General features: G+C 50.6%; 1 protein-coding gene across 3 annotated transcripts in view; it reads right to left on the minus strand.

Annotated features, from left to right (window-relative positions):
* PTGIS (prostaglandin I2 synthase) overlaps positions 1–17,083 on the minus strand; it is a 43,463-nt gene continuing 26,380 nt past the window's right edge. For all 3 annotated transcript variants that reach the window (XM_033840960.2, XM_073793092.1, XM_073793091.1), the window contains 5 exons: positions 15,917–16,098; positions 8,582–8,750; positions 7,449–7,630; positions 5,836–5,987; positions 1–3,350 (listed from right to left, as the gene is read on the minus strand). In XM_033840960.2, coding sequence (XP_033696851.1) covers positions 3,206–3,350; positions 5,836–5,987; positions 7,449–7,630; positions 8,582–8,750; positions 15,917–16,098 — 830 coding nt within the window. In that variant the 3' untranslated portion in view covers positions 1–3,205. The remainder of the gene's footprint in view (positions 3,351–5,835; positions 5,988–7,448; positions 7,631–8,581; positions 8,751–15,916; positions 16,099–17,083) is intronic.

Below are 17,083 nucleotides of genomic sequence, written 5' to 3' on the forward strand. Positions count from 1 at the left end.
TTCCACAAACAAGGGTGATTTAATGTATTTCAGCACATTTCGACTCGATAATATTATATAAAAATAGAATTCTTTGTTAAAACAGCAAGGTGGAAAAATCACTGCTACTCACGAAACACCGTCTTTAAGAAACAACAAACACACAAATCAGTGACGCTGAGCCAGACGATTCATCTCTCCAAGCTTGTTTTTCCATCTGGAGAATGGGCAGGTGGGATGTCCCCAGCTCACTGTGGGCGGGACCCACTGGTGGCAGGAGATGACCCTGGGCAGCCCTCGCACCAGGCGTAATGCACGCCCATGTGGTGGGCAGCCTACTCCTCTTTCTCTCCCTTCCCCCCACCCTGTGACTGTCATGGACAGAGTCTCAGGGTGGTGCTGGCGTGGCCTTAACGCCACTCAAACATGTGTTTGTTTCATTTTGTAACAGAGAAGAGACAGAGCTCAGGCTCCGAGCCTTGGTGACACCAGCACAGAGGACCCCTCCCCAGCAGATTTCTTTTTCAGTCACTTTCTATTTCTGGCAGCAAGCGATACATGTTGTTACCGGCAGAGGAAAAAAAGTCCCCTTTTTAAACAAATTTAAGTTTAAAAAATGAGACTGTTTAAAGGAAAATACCTGGTAAATAACAATACAAAATATAGCAAAAAATAATAATCACGATGATGGTAAAGAAACACTCCCTTAGGTCAACCTAAGAATATTTCTGACATAGGTCCTGCAATTTTGTGATTCTAAAACAAAGTATGAAGAAATACAACGACATCTGGGTACCTTCCTAAATAACCTGTAGCAAGGAGCTAACCCACTCCTCTCTCCCTCTTTTCTCTATAGCTTATATTTTTTAAAAGAAGAAAGAAAAAATAATAAAGATTGAAACAAAGGTGGGTTTAAAGCATTGTCTCCCAAGCTGTATTTCAATATCTCTGATACCAGCTGGAGCTGCCTGGTGGGAGAATCGTCTCTTCCTAATGATTGTGGCTCCAAGGTGTCACCTTTAAAGGGAAAAGGCCCTTTTTTGAACACAGGTGAGAATCTAGTCTCAGTGACAAAGCAGCCCTGATTTGGAAGGGGGAAATCAGAAGGGCTTTTCCCCAGCACACCAGGGTAGCAGCCACGTACAAGAGATCTTCCTGGAGCTATTTCTGCGGCCTCCTCCCTTCCCTTCCAAGCCAGGAAGGAAGAGGCAGCTGAGGGTTGCCATGGAAACTGGCTCCGTCCTCCCACAGGAGGTTGCCAGCCCTGATTTCCTGCAGAGTTAAGAAGCAGGAGGCAGTGGGGGTCACCCAGGCGTGAAGATGGGTTTCCCTGGGGATATCCCGCCTCCTGCCAATCACAGTGCCTGTCTGGGAATCCTAGGGCCGCCTGGAGGCTGAGGGCCAGGGAAGCCCCCAAGCCCCGGTGCCGCCCTGAGAAGAGACTAGCCCCTGGAACATTCAGAGATCTCAGGTCCTCCCTTCTCGCTCCAGCTAAAGCTACAGGGACCTAGCTATATGTGTGTATGCGTGTCCACATCTCATGAGATGCATCCACCCATGGGTGTCTCTGGCTCTGTCAGCTCTCTGATGCCAAACAGAACTGCCGGTCCACCAACCCATTGAGCCCAAAGAGCACAGAGCCACCCATCTAGCATTTGCTACTGGGACAGTAAGTCTGTTTGCAAAATTCTATCAGCTTACAAGCTGTGCGACTCTGGGCAAGTCACTTCACCTCTCTGAGCCCATTTCCTCAACTATAAAGAGGGCATAACCATCCTCTCTTTGCAGAGATGCCGTGAAAAGTAGAAATACTATATCTACTGTTCCTGTCACAGGCATTTAGAGGGTCCTCAATAAACAGGACCTAATATTAATACTTGTCATCATAATAAAAGTTTCCAGGCAATTTTTCTTTTTGATCTTTTTTTTTTTCCTAAAGCTGATGCAAAGGCAAGTTTTCATCACTGATCTGTTCGATCAAAGGGTGGTGCACCCAGGATAGGATGGACCATTGGTCTGAGAACCAATCAGCGGGTTCCCACCACCTCCTACAATATCACCTCTAAGAGTAGGAACAGGGTTCTCAAACTTGGGTGTCTTCGGGGGACAGGAGGTGCTGTGACTAGAAAAGCAGACCAAGTAGAAATCCTGGTGAACCAGAGCCCACAGGCCCCCGGTAGGGAGACAGCTGCTACTGAGCTCTGGCCAGTGGTTGCCCTTGGGAATATGGGCCCAGTGTGGACAGATCTTTCAAGTTTTCAAGAGAAGCTGGACATTTTGAATCAACTTTCCCAAAGATGACAAGATAACACTAATGTATTTTTTTTTAAATGTAGGACAAACAAAACAGGCCTGCAATCTGGACGGGGCCCACAGCTGGAGCTTCTAAGCTAGAATGTAGGAAACCAACACCTCCTCTTCTTTGGCTTGACCAGTCCCAGGAGCCCTGGCCGCTTCCTTTCACTGGGGCCATCCAGTCGGGGCTGTGTCTTGCTAACTCCCTGCCTGAGTCCCAGCGCTGGGAACACCCACCCCGTCTGGAGCCCATAACTGTAACGCACAGAAGCCTGGTCCTCAGAGCCCATCATCTGGAGGCTGCCCCCACTCCACACTGGGGATGCACCAGCATCGGGAAACCCTCCAGCATTTTCTCAAGGATCGGTGTGAACGGAGAGATGGGGGAAGTGTCTAGCAAGTGGGGCGCCTAGGAAAGCAGATAGTGTAAGAGACTCTTTGGCTTTAGGTAGTTTAATAAAAATTTGGGGACAGAGTTTATTTCAACAGACGCACTGCCAGGCCCAAATGGCCTTTTAGTGGCCAGCATCTGCTCGGACTGGTTAGGGTCTGGATGGCACCACTGTCAGGGCCTTGGACGGCAGCCCGTGGGGGCTGGGGGCAGAGCAGTGGGGTCTCCTAGTTGTGCCCCGTCTGCCCGAGCTTTAGTGGGTATCCTAAAGGTGAGAGGGTCAAGAGGGGCTGGGAGCGGAAAGAGCCTCATTTTGGAACTTAACCTTTGCAGCAGATAATCCGCAGAGCTTTTAGTGTCTTTTCTTCACTCCCCTACTTTCCCCTCCCCCAGACACAGCCTTCTAGGAAAAACAGTAGGGAAGGGATAACGCTTGGCACCGTTGGGTGTTCAAAGCTCTGTACCCAGGCCGAACGCAGGCACAGAACGTTGGGCGACTAGGGTCAGGCTGGGTGCGTGGAGTCCCATCTGCCCCGGAGCTCAAGGCCGGATGCGGTAACGGACAGGCACGTCGTGTTCCGGCTGCATCAGCCCCAAGCCGTACCTGCTGAGGTCAAACAAGGGCATCTCCACGTCCGGGCTGATCAGCTCCAGGTCAAAGCGCGCCAGCACGAGGAACACGAATCTGCAGAGAGACAGTGTTGAAGGCATGAAGGGGGAGAGTGGGAGGCCTGTTTGGAGTCAGGCAGGAAAGCAATGGCGTCCTCCTGGGTCTCACCCCAGCTCTCACTTTGGTTAAAGTGGGAAAGGAGGGCGCGAGAGCAGAGCACAGGCATTTCCTGCTCACCAGCCCAGGAGCTCCCGAGTCCTGGCTGACGGCCTGTGGGCAGGAGTGACGTGGGTCAATTCCACATCAAAGCATTTCCGAGCTAGTGCCTGACTCTCCAGCTTTCCCTACTGCCTGGCAGCTGTGTGGGTTCCATGCGGAGACGATGGAGTGGGAAGATGGGAAGATCCTGGCCCCTGAGTCCCTGCACGGAGGGGAAGAGCCCCCCCAAACCCACAGCCAACGTTGTGTGAGTGGGAACTAAACCTTTGTTATACGAGCCACTGAGACTTGGAGGTCGTTTGACACAGCAGAGCACAGCCTAGCTTGTGATTAACACGGACAGTGACCCTTGTTGATTCTCCCACCATACGCAGCCCAGACCCCCACCAAACTCCTGGAACCGTCTGCCTCGTCTGGGCTGCTGCTGAGCCACAGCTGCCTTTGTGAGATCAGAAGCAGGCACCCCTCCCTCCAGATATCTTACTGCTGTCTGGGGAAAACTGTTAGAATATACCAGCTTTGCAAGAGCAGGCAGGCACTCTTTACTGCCACCTTCTGGAAAGCTGTCCTAGTAAGTACACAAACCACGTGATGATGTCATCAGTGGGCCCCGAAATGTGGTGGCAGCCCCACCTGACGTGAACGGGTTCCACCTGCCTTATCTTACCACCACCTGTGTTAATAAAGGTCAGGCTGGATCCTCTACTACTCTGGACCTTACCACCTGCTCCCAGGGCGAACCAGATGCCCAATGCCGGACAGAATGCATGGCAGGGATTCTCTAATCTTATTGAACGACTGAAAAAGAGGGAAGATGAGGACAGAGCAATGTCAACGTTCTGGGCAGGAGAGCTGGGCGCACACCTGGGCTCTGCCTTTTGTTTTTTGGCCATGGGATCTTAGTTCCCCTACCAGGGATCGAACCCATGCCCCCTGCAGTGGAAGCACAGAGTCTTAACCACTGGACCACCAGGGAAGTCCCTGGGCTCTGCCTCTTAAGGGCGTGTGATTCTTCCCACTCGGGGCCTCGGTTTCTCCATCTGGTCAAAGAAGGTCAACAAGGTGGGATGTATCCATTCCAGCTCTGAAGCTGCAGGATGGTAGAGGGTGAGTTTATATGGGTGGGGGGGGGGGTGGAAGGTATCTGTACCCACACCTGGATTTGGATCCTGGCACCTCCACTCCATCAGGTGCCTGACCGTGAGGAATGATTTGACCTCTGGAGTCAGTGATAGACTGACCAGCTGGCAGGTATCATGACAATTAACTGAGATTAAAATAATAACAAATTAGCTCAATTATTGAACACTATGTTCCAGACACAGTGCTAAGCATTTCATATCCATTATCTCTTTTTATCTGTCCAAAAACTTTATGGAGTGGGAACTTCAGTCGGTTCTGCTGCAACACTTGTTTTGAACATGTGCATTTGTTCCAGTGGGATTGATCTATTAGGGCAAGAATGAAGCGTAACACAAATTTCACATTTGCTTGTGGTCATTTCATCTGCAAGAAACACTGGGAGAATGAAAAACTGCACCCAGCTGAACCAAGCTGAGCAGGAATTCACAAAACGCACACACCAGTGAGTGGTGACCCACACCATCCCCTTCAGGCGTCTGACCTCAGATAACCCTCCTCCCAGGCGTCATCGTAACTCACAGCTCCATCCAATGCCCACTTGCATGGCAAACGTCAGGCCGTTTTCAAAGTAAAGCACCATATTTATTGGAGCACTTAGGTATTTCTGTTTATTCCATTTAACATGTGTAAACCTATACTACTGTATTTTCCTAGGTGCATATCTTTTTGTGTGTGTGTCACTGGTGAAGTTTTTGAGGGTTGGGCCCCAGCCCTATTTCCCCCACAATCCTGTGGTTTTTACTTTGTGATTTCCCATGGTGTGGGGATTTTTAGCAATGCACATGAAGCGTTAGAGCAGAACCAACTGTATTATTATCTCCATTTTACTGTTGAGAAAGCTGAGGCCAAAAGCTTAATGTAATGTGCCCATTCACTAGCATAATGCCTAAACATTAATAATAGTAATATTAGTAATCACAAATAATAACTTTTATCAAATACCTACAATAAGCCAGGCAGCGGCTAAAGTACCTAGAAAGTCCACTTCATTTGTCCCGACACCCCTGGGATGTAGTATGATCAGTACTCCTATTTTACAGTTGAGGAGACAGAGGCACAGAAGGTTACCCAGCTGGACAGAAGGACAGGCGGATGTCATAACCCCTGGTCCAATCTGTTTGTGATCCGAAGGCCAAGGCTCTTGGGGCCCAGGGAGGAGAATTTATGAGGCACTCGGCTCCCCGTGCCCGGTACTCACTGTTTGATGCTGCTGATGGCATAACCCCTCCCCAGGCACTGGTTGTGCCCTGCTCCCCATGGCATGCTGTAATTCTTCAGTCGCTTCCCATCCTTGTAAAAGTCTTTCTTCTCTGATCCATCAGGGTTCAGGAATCGGTTGTATTTAAATACCTGAAATAGGAAGAAGGTCCCTTTCTGATGCCACCCCCAAAATAGGCATGGACAAAGAAAAATGTATGAGGATGTTCATCACAGTCTTGTTTATAAGAGAGAAAAACTGGAAATAATGTAAAGCCCAACTGATAGGGGACTGGTTAAAAATTATGGCAGGTCTTTATAATGTTGAGCTTGGTCTGTGTGTGCTGACATGGAAAGAACTTTTAAGACTGGTTGTTGAGGGCTTCCCTAGTGGCGCAGTGGTTAAGAATCTGCCTGCCAATGCAGGGAACACGGGTTCGAGCCCTGCTCCAGGAAGATCCCACATGCCGTGGACCAACTAAGCCCGTGCGCCACAGCTACTGAGCCTGCGCGCCACAACTACTGAAGCCCTCACGCCTAGAGCCTGTGCTCCACAACAAGAGAAGCCACAACAATGAGAAGCCCACGCACTGCAGTGAAGACGCAATACAGCCAAAAATAAAAACAAATAAATTAATTAATTAAGAAAAATAATAAAAGGACTGGTTGTTGAATGAAAAAAGAAAGTGTTGGAATAACATGTATTGTGTGATCCTGTACTACACACCTGCCTATTCATATGTGTGTGTGTTGTGTGTATGTCTGTAAAGGCATAAATATTATCTAAAGGACACGCTCCCAACCACTGTTAGAGAACCCTGTGGAACTGGAGAGGAAGTGGAATGAAGATAAGTTTTTACTTTTAAATATATATGTCTATATTTCTATCTTATAAGTATATATTACTTTTGCAATTTAAAATAAAAGAAATTAAAATTATTTTTAAAAAAGAGAAGGCCAATTTCCTTTGGTTACATTGTAGAGTGGTAATGTGAAGATTGTGTCTGAGCATAGGGCTTTGTTGTACAGAGTAGGTGCTAAATGAAGGATGGGTGGAAGGATAGGTGAATGGACTGGTGGATAGACAGGTGGAAGGGTGAGGTGATGGATGGATGGTTGCATGGATGGATAGATGGATGGATGGATGGTGGGTGGATGGATGGATGCATGGATGGATGGATGGATGGATGGATGGTTGGATGGAGGCATGGATGCACAGCACAGAACCTGGCACACAGAAAACATCCAAACCTGTTAAAAATTGTAAAAGTTTGCCCCATCTCAAATTCCAGGGAGAGGTAAAAGTGCTGGGAAGCTGACATTATAACATTCTGAAAACAGGAAAAATTGCTCAGCTGTCCCCTGCAAAGCGCTTAGTGTGTGCCAGGTGCTATGAAGATCTTGGTTACATGATCACATTTAATCTTCCTGACAACCCTGTGAGGCAGGTGCTATTCTGAGGTCCATTTCACAGGTGAGGAAACAGAGATACAGAGAGATGAAGTGATCGGGGCAAGGTTCCCCAGCAAACAAAGAGCAGAACTGGCTGCCACTCAGATAGGACAGATCCTGAAGCCACTCATCCTCCCCCACAGCCCCTGGTCTGCCTTTTACCTCTGGGTCTGTGTAGATCTCCGGGTCCTTCTGGGGACTCAGGAAGGGGAAGAGGAGGAGGCGGTCGCCACATCGCAGGGTGAATTCCCGCCCATCTGCCATGGGCAAGGCCATGTCCACCACGACCTCGCGGGTGATGAAGGGTGCAGCGGTGAGCCTGAGGCTCTCACTCAGCACGCTGTCTGCACAGGGCAGGTAAAAGGGGGGTTCAGCACTGTCCTCTTCCCCACTCGAATGCCACCCCCAGCTCTCATTTTACAGAGGCAGGTGGAAAGGCTCAGAGAGGGTGCATGACTTGCCCACCATCACAAAGCAAGACCCAAAATGGCCAAGTGATGAGATGTGATTGCTGCAGTCTTCAGAGACTTTGGACATGAAGGTTTGGGTCTGACCCTAAAAGAAGCTGTGAGGGAAGGTATCTTCCAGGGAGATACCAGAGCAGGCTAGGGAAAGAGCAGGGCCAGCCATATTGGTTGTGTCTGCCTGCCCAGCATACATTCCGTTTCTGGAAACAGTTCCCTGCTTTCTTCTGGGGACCATCCCCTCCCCCACTCTCAGGGGTTGGGCTGTTGATTTCACTAATCAGAGCACCCATGATTGGCTCCAGATGGGCACATGACCCAAAGAGAGCCAAAGAGACACATTCCTGGGGCTCTGGGTAGGAACGTTGCAGAGAAGCACACCCTCCCAGAGCCGGGAACACATCAGCCCGGAGCCACTGGCAGCCATCTTGCCAGCCTGAGACTGGAGTCAACCCAGTGGAAAATGAGGCTGAGGATGGACAAAGACCTGATGGCATTGCTAAAGCACCTGGATCTACCTGTGCCTGAAGCCAGTCCCTCTAGACTTTTTAGTTACCTGCCCCACGTGAAGTCCCTTTTCTGCTTCAGCCCATTTAAGTTAGGTGTTTTGCCACTTGCAACAAAAAATCTCCCACTGAGACCATGGAACATGGGTAGTGGAGACCAGGGCATGGAGATGCCAGGTCTATGAAGACAGGAGGCCCAGGGGGACCCTAGGTCAGAGGACACCGATGGACCCTGGACGCCGGGAACCCATGACGGGGAGGGCGGGCTTGGGGGCCCATGATGCCCTGGCCTTTGGGGCTGTCTTGGAGGGTCTGACTGTCTCACCAAGCACAGGCATGCTGTCCAAAACCTTCTGTGGGAGGGCGGTCATCTGCGAAATGGGCTGCTCTGCTTGCAAGAGCATAGGCTCAAGCTCTCCGCGGACAGCAGCCAGGGCCTCGGGGGTCCTGAGAAGGAAGAGCAGGACCCAGAAGGCGGCAGGACCCATGTTCCCCTGAAACGAGAAGGCGCCCCCGTTACAGCATCAAGAGCGCAAAGCTGGGCTGGGAGCTCACCAGTCTGTGCCACAGACACAGCCTGGGCCAAGGCACTGGGGCCGGGAGGCCTGGCTTCCCACTCCTGAGGACCCATGTCTATCTTCGGCCTCAGGACACGGCCCAAATATGCTCTGGTGGCTTTGGCCTAGCCCAATGCCCGCTTCAAGGCCACTCTTGGCATCCCTGACCTTGAGCAAAATCATTGATCTGAGGTCACACAGGAAACCTCCATAGCTAATCAGCGAAAATGTCAGTACAAAGTATATCAGTTAAGATTACTGTTAACATCTGAGGATGGATGCATCCTTAGCCCCAATTCCCCAACCTTCCCTGCATGCATGCTTCTTACCGTGTGACTCTGCACTTCCTCACATTAAAGGGGCAGAGCGTATTTCCTCAGCCCCTTGGAGTTGGGCTGAGCCATGTGACCTGCTTAGGCCAATAGAACGAGGCAGAATGGACAGAACAGCAGTGCTAAGTCTAGGCCTTAAGAGACCTTGTGGGTTTCTACTTGCCCGGCTAGCTGGCTGGTCCCAAGAGGAAGATGAGAAACACCCGGGGCAGAGCTGAGCTGTCCAGCCGAGCCTGGTCTAGACCAGCTGACTCCCAGCAGACCCACAGACAGGTGAGTTAAATAAACGCTCATCAAGGTATGCCACCGAGTTTTTGTGGTTGGTTGTTATGCAATAATAAGAAACTGGTACAAAATCTGAATGTTTGCTTTCAAATATTTGAGTATTGTGTGCATATATAGCAAAGCAGCAATAATCAATGATGACTGTGAAAGCTATTAGTTTCTTGAACAAAAATTATGTAAAACTTCCCAATAGGTAAATAATTAGGAAAACGGATAAAATTTCTTGCCCCAAGACTTCAGCCTTGGCTCAATATTTTAATACTCCGGTATTTAGCATGTGGCTAAGATATGATGGGGTATCCTTAAATGAACTCTAGATATGGTTGGAATACCGATTAACCTTGATTTGGAGGAAGATTTCTGTCTACCATAAATGACTATCTTATCCAATCTTAATAATGGAATATTAAGGAGTCATCAAATATCATGTTTACCAGAAATTCAATTACAGACACTATTGCACATGGACGAAAGGACATTTGCACAAGGATACTTCTCACGGTGCTGATGTAACAGGGAAAGACTGGAAGCAACCTCAATAGGAGATCAGTGTGATAAATGATGACCCAGCCATAGGATGATGACACCGGAAGTTGCTAAAAAGGAGCTGACTTTGTGCGTGCTGATATGGGACAGTAGCCAAGACGCACTGAAGCAAGATGCGGGACGGGGCCTCATCGTGCTACCATTTGTGTGTACATTTAAAGAGGGACATATATGAGGAAGCACAGACCATCTCTAGAAGGAGATTCAAGAACCTGGCAACTGAGGTTTCCTCTGGGACAGAAGCTGGGAGGGGAGAGAGGCAGAAAATAAATGCACAAAGCATCAATGATGGTGAAACAGATTTTCTTTCTCTTTAGCTGCCATGAATTTAGTGGTGCCAGGTGCCCTCATTCAATCTTCCTATCAAGCAGGCACCGTTATCACACCTTCTTACTGAAAAGGAAAACTAAGCATGCCCTAGTCCCTCCCCACTGCCCAGCAGATTGTGGGGGGCTCAATGGTATCTGTCAAATAAACATCTATGTTCCTTTGGGCTGGGGACCTCCAAGGCAGGCTTGGAGGTGGGCTGGCACAGCCCAGGACCAGGACCAGGCAGAGTTGGGTTCAAATCCCAGCTGCCCACTTCCTGTGACCCTGGACAAGCCACTCCCCTCTCTGGGTTTCAGAACCTCCCTCTTGGTAAAATGGGAATAAATACGTGCCCACTCCTGGGGCGGCCACAAGGAATACGAGTGACTCCCACAGGCTGAGCACACGGTAGGTGTTCAGAAGTGGTCCCCCTCTCTCACCAGCCCCTCCCTCGGGTTCGAGAACCGATGGAGGCCTTGGACTCTCTCTGAGATTTCCTCCAGAGCCTCAGGTCCGGCTGAAACAAGCAAGGTCACTTGCTGTCCATCACTTAAACAGCCAGGGGAATGCAGGCGATAAATAATTCAGCTTTGGGTTAACTCAGTGCCAAGGCCATTTTACCTGCCCAGATGGTCAGATGGGGGCCACCACTCATTAATTACAAAGCAGGAGTGGGAAACAAGGCTGCTCGGTTAACTTTGCTTTCAGGAAGAAGCTGTGGCAAGTTAGGGAGGTGACGAAGACTGCTTTCCGCCCAGCTGCACCGATGTGTGAGCGTGCATGTGTGTATGATCACACAGCCACGAGATCTTTAGTCCACTACCCTGGAAGCTGAGTGTTCTCCCACAGGACCTTGCCTCAGTTTACGAGGACACTTCTGTCTAATCTCCCTCCCTCCCACTGCAGCAAAAGTCCACCACCCAGCAGCGCCTGTGCTCTCTTCTACCTTTTCTGTGAACGACGGTATCTGACCTCCAGGGGGCGCGCACTGTGAGCCAGACCCGGTGCTCAGCGGCTCACGTGCGCCACCTTGTGGCCTCCTCTCCGCACTGTCAGTCAACTGGAGTGGGGACACCTGCAGCCCTGCTTGCCCCGCACCACTCCCCTGCCTTTGGGTAACAGCAGCCCATTTTCCTTCGGAGAACTACCTCCACTTCATGTGAAGTCCAGTGGATTGTCTGGGGCGAAACTACCCCCTCCAGACCTCAGGTGTGACCATGTGACCCCAGCCTGGGCCACTCAGTCAGTGACGGACTCAGAGGGGACAGGTGACCTGGGCTGGGCCAGTGGGTATCAGACTTGGGGTTTGTGCTGGAATTCACGGGAGAAAGAATCCCTCCTCCATGGGGACTGCCAAGTTGCCAAGAGCTGCTGGTGGCCTTTGCTGCCACCACCTGGGAAAGCCCATCTGAGGCGTGAGAGAACACAGAGGTGAGGGGTGGGAGATCACAGATTACATTTATTTTCATTTTTTTGTGATTAAAATTTTTTTCTAAGGGAATAAAAGAATACTCTAAGTGCAAAGTAGATCCTGGATTGGATCCTGGAAGAGAAAAGGGACAGTAGTGGAAAAACTGGGGAAGTCTGGATAAAGTATGGACTTTCAATTAATAGTAATGTACCAACGCTGATTTCTAGTTTTCCCACATGCACGGTGGTTCTGTAAGAGGTTAACACTGGGGGGAGCTGGGCGAAGCGTATTTGGGAACTCTCTGTACTATCTTTGCAACTCTTCTATAACCTGTAATTATCTCAAAATGAAACTACTGAAGGGGAAAAACCCAATTCTGTGCACAGCTATTATTCTTATTACCTCCTCCTTTTGGATGGTGAAATTGAAGCCCAGAAAAGTGAAGTGATCTATTCAAGGTCACACAACTAGTCAGTGGCAGAGCTGGGATTCCACCCAAGTCTGTCTCACTCGAAACACTGCTTTTGCTTTTCATCCTCACGTTGCAGTGCCTCCACGATCACGATCGCGATCATCTCCACTGAGCAGCTGAGCATCTGTAAACCCCGTGCCCATGCAGCTCCCACAGTCCGCCTCCCCCCACTCAGGACCACCCAGGAGTTCCTGCAGCCATGGCTGCTGAGGCCAAGGCAGACGTGGAGAAGGAAGAGAAGAATGAAACTTGACTGATGGGGCCGCGACAGTTAGCGGTGTCAGTCCCAGCACTACTGTGGTCAGCAGAGCCACACATTGCCTGACAGCTCAGAGCTGGGAGAGCAGCCCGGACCATGATGGGCCCGCAGGGGCAGGCCTTTGGGAGCTCTCCTCCCTCCGCCCACTCAGCCCACCCCAACCCAGCCCACGTCCCCTAGGAGCCAGCCTCTTCCCCTGCCTGGACCTTGGATCTCAGCCCACCAGGCCCTCCTCTAGCCCCTGGATGCTGGAGACCCCCTGACCCCTCCATCAGCCTAGACCCCCAGGTCTGGGGCTCTGGACTCACGGAGCCTTTTCGAGGATCCTGTGAGATGATGTTTGTAAAGTGCTCAGTCGGGTGACTGGCACCGGGTTAAGCGCTCAACAGTATCTTTTGAAATGATTACTCCTCACTCAGATCTGACGACAGCAATCCCAGCTACCATTTCTCAACCCCTTGGAACACTTCCTGCAGCCGGCCTCTGGGTGGCGCTCCCTCCGAGCTCCCCTCCCTGGCGGCTCCTTGTCTCCCTTGCTGGCTCTCCTCATCTTTCCGACCCCCACGCTGGAGAGGCCCAGGGCTTGGCCCGCTTCTCCATCCACCCTTGAACAACCATCTCTGCGCTGTCAACCCCCCAACATGTCCAGCCTGGACCTTAACCCTGGACCCCAGACTCTTCTTTTCTCCAGGCGCTCCTACCTGCCCGCTCTCCAGCTAGAACTCAACATGCCCCAAACAAACCCCCGACTTTCTCCCCCAGAAGTCACTCCTTCCACCATCTTCCTCAACTTCAGCCTTCCTGCTACTCACGCCCAAGCCTGGAGTCATCCTGGTTGACATCTTCTCCTAATGTCCCATCCAAGAGCAAAGCCTGTTGACTCTACCTGGAAATATGTCCAGAAGCCAATCCCTCTCCCTTCTGCCCTCTGGTCCAGCACCATCCTCTCTTGCCTGGATATTGCTGCGGCCTCCTCCCTGGTCTCCTTGCCTCCACTCCCCCCACTACAGTCTATTCTCAGCAATGCAGCCAGAATGACCCCTCTAAAGCAGAAGGCAGGCCATGTCACTCCTCTGCTCACAGCCTTTAAAGGGTTTCCATTTCAGAGGAAGAGCCAAAAGTGCTCCCCATGGCCTACAGGGTCCTGCATGGTCTGGCTCCTGCTACCTCCCTGCCGCATCACCCTCATCCCCACCTCAGGGCCTTTGCACTTGCTGCCCACCCCCTCCCCCATCCTACACAGCTACATGGCTCACTCTCTCACTTGCTTTGAGGTTCTGCTCAGATGTGTCACCCTCTCGGTGAGGCCTTCCTTGACCACTCAAAAAAGCAGGCCCTCCTCGCTCCTGCCGCCATCCCTTTTCCCTGCTTTATCTGTTCTCCACAGAACTTACGATCTGTAATACATTTTACATATTTCCGTGTTTAGTAATTGCCTGTCTTCTCCCACCACGATGTCAGCTCCTTAAGGGCAGGGGTCTTTGTTCTGCTCACTGCTCTCTTCCCAGCTTCTAGAATGGTGCCTGGCACACAGTGGGCCCTCACTAAGTATTTCTTGAATATGTTTATTGAGCACTAGTTACCTGCCAAGCACAGTTACAGGATTTTACATGGATTGCTTCCTTTCATCCTCCCCACAACGCCTTGAGGAAGGTCCTGCCGTCTCTATTTTACGGAGGAGTAAAGCAAGGCACTAAGAAGGGACTGACTTGCCAAGTGGTGGTAAAGGCAGGATCCAAGTTCAGGCAGGTTGTCCACAGAGCCTGTGCCCCAAACCACTGGGATACCCAGCCTCTTGGCCCTACTCTCAGAAGACTCGAGATCTTGAAGGGTCTTCCACCTGCCTGAATTCTGGACGCTGCCAACAACTCAATCTCAGAGGACACCCTGACCCCAACGCTTGCCCAGTTCTCCTGGCCCCGCCAAAGGCTGTTTGCCGGGCTTGCTGCCACTCAAGCCACTAGGCCAGCATCCGGTTCTGCTGACAGAGGTCATTTCCATAGGGGATTATGGGGACAGTTTGGAGTCCCAAGTCACTGCCCATAAATATGTTATCAGACACTAATGGGGCCCCAACTGCTGATTAAACCCAGCCCCCAACCCTTCCCAGCCTCTGCCTGCAAGGACAGTTAATGGCTCTGGGAAAAAACTAAAAATAAGTCGTAAGTCAATGGGAGAGGAATTACCCAGAAATGTCAGCCTGTGTAACTGTCACTGCCGAGGTGGGGCCCAAAGAAGGAGGGGCTCACGGTTGGGGCGAGGGCAGCAGCCAGGCCTGGAGATGAGGCAACCTCAGCCCTGCTTTCTCTCACTCCAGTATCTAGTCCTTCACCAGCTTCACTGGCCCTGTCTTCCCTTGGTTTCCAGAATCTATGCACTTCTTCCTCATCTCCATGGCCACCACCTCCCCTTCCTGGAATACTCTATCCCCACATCTTCCCCCAAGTCCCCAAATCTAGATCTTTCTTATCATCCAGGGTTCAGCTCAGTCATCTCCTCCTCAGAGAGGCCACCCTGGCCAGAGTAGACCTCCAGGACCTATCTAGTCATGACCCTGTTTTATATCCTGCCTATCAGCATCTAAAATCACCCTATATCTCTTTCCCTGATGTCTGCCCCACCCCGGCCCCTGACTGAAACAGAAGCAACACAGAGCAGGGTCTTTGAGGTCCATGGTAAGTACTCAGTGGAACTTTTAAATGAGTCTTCAAGATAACTGGTCTGCATACTTCAATAATCTCAAGGTCGCGAAAAACAACTAAAGGCGCCAAAACTGTTCCATATCGAAGAAAACTAAAAAGGAAGAATGACTAAATGCAGTGTGTGATCCTGAGTTGGATGCTGGACCAAGATGAGCCATAAAGAGTATTATTAAGACAACTGGCAAAATTGGAATGTGGACTGTATATTAGATAATGATCCTGTATCTGGGTTAACTGTCCTGAATTTGATCACTGTGCTGATCAAATGATGATGTAAGGGAATATTCTTGCTCCTGGGAGATGCACGCTGAAGTAATTAGGGGCAAAGAATCATGATGTCTGCAACTAATTTGCAAATGGTTCAATAAGATACGCACAGTAGGAGACAGAGAGAAAGCAAATGTGGTCAAATGTTTAAAACTGGGGAATCAAGGTGAAGTATATATGAGTTCATTAAACTATTCATACAGCTTCTCTGTAAGTTTGATGTTTTTCCAAATTAAAAACATATATATCGAATGAATGATCCTGTTCGACAGTTAAGAGAGTCAGGGAACTGGGGCAGACAGCTGGGTGTGTGCGCACCTCCCCACAGCCACACTCGCAGCGGCACACCTCACTCATGTTCACCTACATGCACCAGGATGTGAGCGCCCATGCAGGCACATGCATACGTGCTCGCAGGCATGTGCCTAAGTGTGCCTGATGGCACACACGCACATGAGGGCACACACGCCACACAAGCACTCATATGCACAGCCTCACGTCCACACCTGCACACACCCACCTGTGTGGCCCAGAGCTGCAGCACCAGAGCCCGCGCCTGCATCTCCTCCGACACGCCCATCTCCTCCAGGTGCAGCAGGTAACTCTCCAGCCATTTGCTCCGGTGGGCCCGAGTGGCCAGCCTGGCTGGGGACAACAGCTTCCACAGGTGACCCTTGACCCTGCACACCTGGTTCTTATCCCCTGCAGGGACGGAGCACAGAGGATGAGGGTTACAGATCCACCTCCAGCCCAGGGTCACCCAGCCCTGACCTCCCATTAGGCCAAGGGTCTTCCAGGTGTCACCCCAGGGGATGGGGAGTTCCTGTGGGAAAGAGGCGACAGGGACCCAGCCCTTAAATGCTGGCCTGGCCCAGAGGAAGTACTCAGTCAACATTTGCTAAATGAATGGGCTTCTCAGCACAGCAGGGGGAGGGGCAGGAAACAGGGAGCCACATTCTCCCTTCCTGGGGTCTGATCCCAGAGGAACACCAGCCCATGTGGGTGGGGAGACCCTGAGAGCACACTCAGCACAGCGTCACTCAGGGGTAACAACCAAACTGACCACCAAGAGGGGACAGGTTGGTCTGGGGTCTCAAACTCAACTACTACCTGCAGGAAAGGCAGGTAAAGTGAATGAGGGAGGAGGGACAGGAAGGGGCCCAACGGGAGGGTCGGGTGGCTCCACTCAGCTCCACCGACCAGCCCAGCCCAGCCAGGGAGCCTGGGTTTCTAGAAGAAACTGAAATCCAGATGTTCAGGGGAAATCTTCTCATGTGTTTTAAAGTTAGCATCTCAGTAAGAAATTTTTAATCACCACACAGGCCACAAAAGCATCTCAAGTTAAAGTGGCTCACGGATCACCAGTTCAAAAACACCATTAAATAAACGATGGCATGTTTACATTCTGGAAAACCGTGAAGCAGTGAAAACCAATGAGGAAGCTCTTTACGTCCAGCCCTCACCGGGCCCACACGGGCAGACCATTGAAGGAATAAAGTCAGATGCTTATTTATTTATTGTATTAACGCTACAAGATGATGCTGTATTGACATATATATATGTGCAAATATAAGACTTGGTCGTTCCAAAATCACTCCTTGGAAAAGGGGGAGTCGCTTGGATTGCTACAAAATTCCAGAGTACTAGAAACTCTCTCATTGACTTTTTTGAGCCACAAAGCAGTGTT

This window comes from Tursiops truncatus, chromosome 15 (genome assembly GCF_011762595.2).
Source record: "Tursiops truncatus isolate mTurTru1 chromosome 15, mTurTru1.mat.Y, whole genome shotgun sequence".
In the NCBI taxonomy this organism is placed as follows: domain Eukaryota; kingdom Metazoa; phylum Chordata; class Mammalia; order Artiodactyla; family Delphinidae; genus Tursiops; species Tursiops truncatus.